We start from the raw sequence: 10,072 nt of genomic DNA, 5'->3' as shown, positions 1-10,072 counted from the left end.
GGAAGAATCTTCATTTTTATTTATTTTATTTCACAGAGAGCTGAGGATATTAAAGACTTTCAGGAAGAATTCCCTTTAAGTATTTTAACATTAAAGTCTAGGCCATAAGCTAAAAAAGTTAAGTAAGGCATAGAGCCTTGCTTAAGGGGACAAACAGGATAAGAGCTAAGGGTACATTTCTTTACCCTTGGTTAAAGAGAGGTTTGGCTAGTTTAAACAGTGAAAATTATTGGCCCTAAATGTTTAGAATAATTGCACTGTACTTTGACATTTCTCGAGTAGTATGCATCAATTAACCAGCAAGATTTTTGAATTGTAGTAGTTTGTTTTAGCTGTTGTAATCAGTGACCTAGGGTGGAACTTGGATTTTTTTTTTCCCCCTTCCTTATTATGAGGGTACTTCTCTCTCAGGGTGCATTTGACTGTAAGTAACAGATAAATGACTTGAAAAAGTCTAGAAGTAGCAAGATTTTAGGATTGAGTAATTCAGTAACTTGACCACACAGGTTTTTCTACATTTCTCCTCTGCTATGCTAGTATGTTGGTTTATGTTCTCAGGCTTTTTTCTTTATGGTATCAGGATGACTGCAGCAACAACAGACATCACAATCTCTAACAAAAATGTCCAAAGACAGAAAAGGAAGGGTACCTTTCTTAAGCCACTTTTAAAAATAGTGAAGGAACCCTTTCTAGAAAGTATCCCCCCCATACAAACACACACACACTCTCTCTCTCTCTTTCACTCACACACACTCTTTCACTCACACACACACACACACACACACTTTCACTCACACACACACTTTTTCACTCAGTAGATGTGCCCTTACATGTCTTAACCAGGATTGTCTCTTAACTTATTTCTAAACTAATCCCTGGTAAGGGAAACGGAGTTACCCTGATTAATTTACCAACCCTGGTTGACTCCCTGAGCTGAGGCTCACATATGGCGATTGACCAGTGATGAAAATTAGGGCCTATTAGAAAGGAAAATGGTAAAGTCATTGTTGCTTAGACAACTAACAGTGTCTTCCAAGATGTTCATTGAACACAACATACCAAACATGCAAATATTAAATAAAAGTAAAAAAACACAAACACTGCCATTGAGTCCATTCGACCTCATAGTGACCCTATAGACAGAGTAGAACTGCCCCTGTAGGGTTTCCAAGGAGCAGCTGGTGAATTCAAACTGCCAACCTTTTGGTTAGAAGCTGATCTCTTAACCAGTATGCCACCAGGGCTCCATGCAAATAAAGAAGAAAACAACAGCCTCCGTTAGATTCTTTTCTTATAATTTTTTTAGTTTTAATTTTTGTAAAAGTTATACCTGCATATCATAAAGATGTCCACTTTTAACTCTCTTAGCTGACCCTTTTCATATTTTCTCACTTCTAAATAATATGTTTTTATTGTTACTTGTTGATTTAAAATTTTTTGGCATAATCTATTCCCAGTAGTCCTGCTTTCCAGCTCCCTAATTTTTTAGACTTTTTGGTGTTCTCTTTTATCTCCTTGCCCTTGTAGATTTAGTCTTTTTTTTTAAAAAAAAAAACAAAAACCATGTTACTGTCATTTCATTGAGGTATGGGAAGAGTATGAATTTATATACTATGGATGTTCAGTTCTCCATCTTTAGCCAGAAAGTCCTTTGGTTCTTAAGAAAATAAGAGATTTAGAAGTCTTGAGCTTCTGTACCCCTCTGCCTAATTTATATAATTGTAATTTTTATGTTTTTTGCTGTCAAGAACTTCTTAATTCCCTCACCCTTACCATATCTGGAACCTCATATAAGGCAACGGAGTACTTCTGTTGTAATTACAAAAGACTTTTCACACTCAGTTAACTTTTCCCTACAGCCCTTCTTGGCAGGGGTTTTACTACTGGTATTTAATGCCATTGTCTGTCACAAACGATCAGGAGGTTTCCTGTTTGACGCACATTACCTTATAGAGCACCCTTTAGATAAAAAATACAATTTTGGTAGCTACATCTAGTGGCAGTAATAATTTTGTGACCTTTGTAAAGTCATTCGAACTCTCTAGACTGCCTTAATTTTCTTCTCTTAATTTTTTCATTTCTTTACGAAGAAAATTTCTGCTTTTAGAACATTGAAACAAAGACAGATTATAAAGGGGAAACCACAAAAATCTGAAGTCTAACCAATTACGTTTTTATGAACATTTTTCTAGTCCCTAAATCTGTGATACGAGGAGCCCTGCTGGCATAGTGGTTAAGCACTTGGCTACTAACCAAAAAGTTGTCACTTTTTTTTATAAAAAAAGCAATACATGCAAATGGTTAAAAAAAAAATAAAATCACTGTACAGAGTATCAGAATAAAAAGTAAAAATCTTCCGTCTTTTCTCAATCTCTGACCACACTTAAAAAGCAGCCAGTATTATTGGATATCTTAGAGAAAAAAATCACATATACAACAATATATATATAAAGTCTCATTTAAAAGACATTACCAAAATGGGATCATGTAAATACAAGGCTGTATTCCGAGCCTTGCTTTTTTTCACATAAATATCTTAGTTATTTAGTATGTCCTATAAATCGTGAAGGTAATACTCAATTTAAAATGTTTATTAAAATAAAGTATATCAAATAGAAGTGTATAGTTGAGTGATTTATCAGAAGGCAGACACCCCTGAGGTCAAGAAATAGAACATTGCCAGCACCCCAAAAGCCCCTCTTATGACTGACTCCTCCCAGTACTATCTTCTCTCCTCCTCAGAGAAGTAACCATTATGCTTGCTTTATGATAATCAGTTCCTGGCTTTCTTTATAGTTTTTCACCGAAGTATGCATCCTGAAATAATATAGTATTACTCTGCTTGTTTAAGTTTATATGAATGGAGCCACACAGTATGTATTCTTCTGTTCAACATTATGTTTGTGAGAATAATTTATATTGTTATGTGTAACAGTAGTTTGCTTTTTTAATTCCTGTGTAGTATTCAATTGTGTAAATACACCACAATTTATTTTTCCATTGTGCCATTGATGGGCATTTGGATTATATCCACTTTATGATGTTTATGAATAGTGTCGCTATGAACATATGCACACATTTCCCTTGGGTATATTCCTAGGAGTGGAATTGCTGAGTGAACTTATCAGTTTTATTAGATTCCTACCAGCAGTGTATGATATTTCCTGATTTGATATTGCCAGAATACATCATTATTCTAATTGCTAATCTTATTTGATTTATTATAAGTTTTACAGTGGGAGTTATTTATTCTTGGTTCCAAATTACATAGGAAAGCAAATTAAATTTCTAATTCTTCTTTCAGTAATATATATGCAATACATGTAATGCCTTGAAATGCCTTTTGGAGAACAGAATTGCTACTCTTTGGAGGACAACCCAATTATTACATATTTAAAAAATCCTTATTTCTTTTCCTGATTATGGAAGTAATCTTTATTTAATAATTCCAATAATACAGAAATGAACAAAACAAGCAGTGAAAGCCTTTCTATAATTGGGCTGTGTGTTAAAGGATGGAATAAGGGCAGAGGAGGTCTATTACACACATTTCATGGTTTTTAAAAAATGGTAATGGTAAATGTGTATTTGGACAGGGCCATCTTGATACATCAGTATAATATGTTTCATGAGTGAAAATGTTTGGTATCAGATTATCAGTGTTCAGCCTCCACAGGGATTTGGGAATTTTTTCTTAGATTATCTGCTGATACCTATGCAGACAGTAATTGACTGGTTATGGGTCTGGCCTAGCATATACTCTTACCATTCAGTGTTCCTAGTGTTCCAGGGATACACTTGGCAAATGCTTCATGAGGTTTATCAGCATTTTCCCCAGACAAACTAAGTGAAACCTAAATTAAAAAGGATGCCTTTTATCTGTTATGTTTCTCTGAGCTGCACCCAGAATTTTGGGGAATTCTATAATCTAGCACTATTGATAGGACAGCTGTAGGGATGACTTAAGCTTTCATTTTCGTGAAACTTTGGATCCCTGTTCTTTTTTCTGTGTTGCTTTGTCTTTAAAATGAAAACTGTTCCGTTCCCTTGCTGCAATTTGCTGAGGAGGAAAACAAAAAAAAAGCTTAGAAAGTAGTACCAAGAAACACATTTGAAATTGAGCAGTTTCACCTTGAGTCGTGATAGTATTTAACATTTGTTGAACACGTAAATGAACTGAGGCGTTCTTGTTATTATATAGCATTTAGAAAATAAAGTAGGAACAGCTTTACCTAATATAGGTGGGGCTGTAAAGGTGGGATAAAATGACTAGACATGAGACGATACGCCTTTTTAAAAAATTACTTCAGTTTTTAAGATTTGAGTCTAAATATGTAGATATCTAAGCCAAAAGTCAGTACGTATGTTAAGAAAAGACAGTATTTGTTATCCTCATCATGACTGTTGTAAGTAGGGTGACCATATAATTTATCATTCAAACCAAGACAAATACTAACATTTATGTGAAGCTGGGTCGTAGATATAAACCATGTACTATCCTGGGCAAACCAGAACATATAGTCACTCTAATTAAAAGGGACTTTATTTTTTCTATCATTGGAGATTGTAGATCCCCTTGAACAGATTTTTTTTTCCGCCTCAAATCACTACACTTTTTAAATAACACAAAATTTAAATAATATAAAATAGGAATAATTATTAAATGTAAGTGTAAATTTATCTGTTCTTCTAAAATATGTTTTAGGCTGCAAACCAAGGGTCGAAATTCAAAGACCGTCGACTACAAATATCGTGGCACAAGCCCAAGGTACCATCTGTATCCACTGAGACTGAGGAGGAGGAAGTCAAGGAGGAGGTAAATTTAATGATTGAAAATGAATTGAATTAGGTCATTTCCCAATTATGTATTTTTCTGACATTAAAGTAAATAGTATAAATTAAAAACATAAATGTTGGCCTTTTCTTTCATATATGCCTATAAGTTTAAGTCTTATTAAAAGAATTAGAGTAAGTACCAAAAGAAAAACCCGTTGCCGTCGAGTCAATTCCAACTCATAGCAACCGTATAGGACAGAGTAGAACTGCCCCATAGAGTCTCGAAGGAGCACCTGGTGGATTCGAACTGTCGACCTTTTGGTTAGCAGCCGTAGCACTTAACCAGTGTGCCACCAGGGTTTCCAGAGTAAGTACAGAAATATAAAAAATTCTTTTGGCAGTTATTTTCTTCTGGTGTTAGTGAGACTGTTCTTTTTTTCTTTGTAATTTACATTCATTTTGCCTTTATTTCAGTTATAGAAATTCTTTTTTTTCCTGGTAAATGACATAGATTACATGAACAAATTAAATTTTAGCTGGTTAGTTTTAGCTTTTCATCTATTCAAGCACTATAAATAATAGATTTGAGTTTCTTATGTTTTTTCCCTGTACAATTAGTTAAAGTGACAGTGTGCAGAAGTTGGAAATGAGAGGGCAGAAGTGGGAAACTAGGACCTAAGTAATATGAATACTGAAATCAGCCTCTTAAAATATATGAGAATTAATTTTACTTTTTACTCTTGTATTGTCTGATTAGTTTATAAAAGTAGACACTTAGCCTGCATTGCAAATTATTCCTGGTTCATCATAATCTTGCTTTTAGAAGATGTCTAGCATTTATGGTTGATTAAGCATCCTGTGACTATATGGGTAGTTTTGCATAACAAAAGCAGATAAATTTGCCACTTTTTAAAAAATTTATTTAAAGAGAATAAAAGTTTTGGTGTTATGGTAATATTTGTAGATAATTCTACTTTGTATAAAATTTGTGTATAAGATTTGGAACGTCTGTGTCATAGGGAAGTTAGTATATTCACCCCTCCCAAAGAGTTGGATAATAAAGGAAAGGTTTAGGAGTTTGATAGTGGTCATTTATTTTCTTCGTTTTTAAGTTAATGGAATATAATAAATTAATTTTATCAGACATACATTGCACAGATCTTTATTTCTCCTATTATCCATATTTTATTTTTCCGATGATTAATTAGAGTGGAACTCTTGTCCTGTTAAAGCTAGCAGAGTTAGCATGGGGAGAAGAATTTGTATACATTGAAATGTTTTTTTCTTTTTTTGCACTGAAAGACACTCTGAGTATATCACTTGTAAATCTAGTTTTGGCTTTGTATACTAGTCTGTTTGTCCTTTGTCCCAAAAAGTATTTTATGTAACATTTTTGTACCACTAAACAAATTGTACCCTCTCTTTCTTCAGGAAACCGAAACCTCAGATTTGTTTTTGCATGATGATGATGACGAAGATGAAGATGAATATGAGTCTCGTTCATGGCGAAGATGAAATCTGACGCAAGCTGTATAATTTTTAGGAATATTGTTTAGAAGAACAACTTTTTAAAAATTATTTAAAGAAGTCAATGAGCCAAAAATTTTTTTTAATTTTTCTTTTCAACACAGTAGTTTAAGGACAGCAAGTTTGCTATTTAAACATATCTCATAACTGTACATGATATTAAAGCACCAAAGGCCTAGTGACTTTTACACAGTTGTGAAGATCCACAGGAATGACATGGATAATCTCTAGAGCCTTATTTTCCACACCACCTGTTTTTGTTGCTATTGGTGTTGGATTATGATGTAAATGACAGGGTGTTCAGAAATTTTATTTTGGGTTATCTGCTGATAAAATTTCATTAAATGTCAAAATCGCCTGGAATCTCTTAACTCTCAGCTATTATGGATATGTCGTCAGACTGTAGGAGATATTTTTAATTAAAATGCCCTTTTGCTTTCAAGAGTTATCTTGGAAGAAAAGTACAATTTATTTTAACTTTTTTTTTACTGTGGAGGAACCCAATTTGTATTCAGTATAAATTTTTTTCACCGTTTTTATGTGCAGCAGTACTATTACAGTGTAAATTACAACAGACTCCTTATGTTCTCATATGCTTTAAGGCAAAGGTAGTCAGCTTCGAGGTGTTTCCTTTCTCTCATCATATTAACTCTCCTGGACTTCTCCTGCTACTGAATCATTAGTTTGCTTTGATGCTTGGTGAGCATTGGTTCAGGTTGTCCTCTTTTTTTTTTTTAAACATTCTGAAAATGTAAAAGGCTTTTACCAGTTGCCCCTTTCTTGTCCCCCTTTTCTTCTACCTTTTTATTAATAGACATACTTACCTAGTGTTGAGATAGGTGACTCATTTGGGCCACCAAAAGCCAGTCCCCAATAAAAGGTTTAAATCAGCACCTTGATAAATAAGTGCTGTTTTGAGAATAATGGAAGGATTTTAGGGAAGGGGGGAGTCACTGGCTTTTTTTGTTCTTTTAAAACTTCAATTTAGTTATAGTTAACACAAAATGTTAAAAAAGTATCTGAAATTCTTTTCCTAAATTTAAACCATGATGGTGAGGTGGCCAGGAGTGGGGTGCGGGTGGGGATAGGGGGATGGGGTATGCTAGAAATAAATGGGAGTCATAATTTGACTTTGATCAGACGACCATATATTTTCATGATTTTGTAGCTTGTTGCTATTCATAAACATATATATATCCTTCAGTAGACAGTTTCCTTCACTGTGTGCATTTTTACTGTACACTGTATAGAGTAGAGTATCTGTTAAGTAAAATATATATGTAAATTTATGTCTTTGTGTTCTGAATGTTAGATGGAAAAGCAGAGGAGCAACACTACACTGTACTAACCCCTGGGGAAATAAAATGATTAATGTATATAGGATGTCACTTTTTGAAGGTTATACACATCTGTGTTTTTATATAAGTGTGGTGTGAAAATTTAAAACTTCCTGTTGGCTTCAGAAGGCTCTTGGTGATCACTATATCAAGGATTTTATTTCCTGAGGTAAAGACTGTTTCTCAAAATAGAAACTGTTCACTAAGAAACTTAAAACCATCAGGACTCTAGATATACTTAGCTACAAGAAGTTAAATCCCACGTTCTGATTATCTTCTACATATTTTTCTGGAATGATGGGTCAAACCAGGATCATTTTTAAGTTCATGTAATTTTTCCTTCATAATAATAAGGACTTCCTCTTTCTAGGTTATTATTCTATTTCTGATAACACTGAAGCTAAAATAAGCTTATAAAAGAAGGAAAACATTAGAATGGGGTACCTAGAATAAGCAATCTTGCTCCTTCCTCCTCCATCATCTCTAATGAAATTTTCTTGATGTCTGTGGCTCAGTCAGTATATATTTTGAAAGATTCATTGTGGTGAATATTTTGAGTCCTGACAGTTTAAACGTGATAGAGGGAACAAAGGATTTATATATTTTTTGTACAAAGTTTTTTCTTAAACTGTATAATTTTGTAAATAATTTGTTTGGGTTTTTTTTTTTTGTTTTGTTTTTTTGGTGTACTAAAACTACCAGCGTATAGATTTCAATAAGAATTGTTGTATTTTTGTATTTGGAAACTGAAAATTACAGTAAATTGATGGAACTGTAAGAAAATTTTCAGTAGACTGACAGTTCATCAGAATGAGATTCCTTTTCATATGATTTTTTAACCTCAAAATTGACATCTTATTATACTCTCAGTACAGAGAGAGTTGAGGATTTGTTTGGTTTTTCAGTTATTTGGTGGGCAGGAGGGGGGAAAGAATGAGAGAAGGGTGTTAAATTGAAGAACAGTTAGACATTTTTTCCAGTAAGATTTGAAGCCCTTTGTATAAAACTTCGTTTTCAGTACACCTTAAATAGGACTAAAATAGTTTAGAAGTGCCCTTTCTAAGAATTTTACAACATGTTATACTCTCAGAAATGAATTTAAAATATGGATTAATTATAACAGAAAATTTAAGTGAAGATTAGCATAATATAGTTACACATATCTTGTGGTTGTTGTCCCCCCCACCCCCGTGCCCAGGATTTTTAACCCAAACACACAAATCTCCAAATGTTAGAGAGTTTCTCTCAAAGATTAATAACTACCATGACTTGTTTTCTTGGTATCTTTATTTACAGAAATAACATAAACCATCTGAGGCAAATTCTGCTGTTCTTCTTAATGTGTGTGACATCTTTATAAGTAACTGATTAACAATAACAAAACACCACCAATCCAGCTATATCAGCCTGGTTTACTAGTAGATTGTTGCCCAGGTTTTAAAAAGGTAATTCCAGGGATGTGCAGAATTTCCTTCAATTTCTTCATGTTGTAACATTGGGAAAACATTGTTACCAGCTAAGATGATGAATTGGAAAACATGGTCCTATTAAGGTGAAAAAGGTCCATGGTGATGGATCATTATTTCAAAATGAAGACAAAAAATCATGTGAAAAGGAATAGTGGTTCCTCTTGATGTATAGAATGCCTGTATTATAGTTTTTACAAAATTGTGAACTTGTGTAATAGTATAATAGGAGATATTGTTGAATTTCTAACTGTTTATACATTTAAATTCATATATGTAATGTTTGTTTTATCAATTACAATCTGAATTTCTAAGAAGCATGTTGACTTTTGCAATAAAGATGCAATATGGAATGGTTCACAATTGGAAAAAAAAGAAAAAAGATAAAAGTATTACAAATTTAAAACAATTTGGAAAATTTATGAACCATTCCAAAAATTATAACAATCACCAAAAGAGCTGTAATTCTGGCTTGTTCTGGAAAGAAAGAAAATGTATGTATGTATGCTTGTTTGTGAGTGAGTAGTGAATATGTATGTATTATGTTGGGTTCATGTGCATGAGAGAGTGTCACTCAATATGAAGTTGGGTTCTGAAGCCACTGGCCATTAAATATTCATTAGACTAGCTCCCGTAACGGTAGTCTTGCGACTAAAAGCGAAGGGTATTAAAGTGTTACTTGTAAGTAACCTTTGATAGCCACATTCCTTTGTTCGTGGTTAGGTCTTGGTATCCCAGATATAAAACAAACAGTTTATGAAAGCAATTATTTTAATGTTACCTTGAGAATATTCATTATGCCTGCCAACAATAGGGAAGAATGTTTTCCTTAAGCAGAATAGGGAGAACGGAAAGAACACCTTGAAGAGATCACCTAAAGATATTTCAGTTCTAAATGTGATGAATATTTGTCAGGAATAATAGAAGGAAATGATCTTACATACTAAAGACTGGGTGGTGGTGGGA

The 10,072-nt window shown here is 33.4% G+C and overlaps 1 protein-coding gene across 6 annotated transcripts in view; it reads left to right on the top strand.

Annotated features, from left to right (window-relative positions):
* RBM27 (RNA binding motif protein 27) overlaps nt 1–9,562 on the top strand; it is a 76,588-nt gene extending 67,026 nt beyond the window's left edge. For all 6 annotated transcript variants that reach the window (XM_023739177.1, XM_004384944.2, XM_023739175.1 and 3 more), the window contains 2 exons: nt 4,706–4,816; nt 6,208–9,562. In XM_023739177.1, coding sequence (XP_023594945.1) covers nt 4,706–4,816; nt 6,208–6,291 — 195 coding nt within the window. In that variant the 3' untranslated portion in view covers nt 6,292–9,562. The remainder of the gene's footprint in view (nt 1–4,705; nt 4,817–6,207) is intronic.
* Nucleotides 9,563–10,072: the final 510 nt, after the last annotated feature.

The sequence above is a fragment of the Trichechus manatus genome, unplaced genomic scaffold (genome assembly GCF_000243295.1).
Source record: "Trichechus manatus latirostris isolate Lorelei unplaced genomic scaffold, TriManLat1.0 scaffold00130, whole genome shotgun sequence".
In the NCBI taxonomy this organism is placed as follows: domain Eukaryota; kingdom Metazoa; phylum Chordata; class Mammalia; order Sirenia; family Trichechidae; genus Trichechus; species Trichechus manatus.
This window is presented reverse-complemented; position numbering and strand designations above follow the sequence as displayed.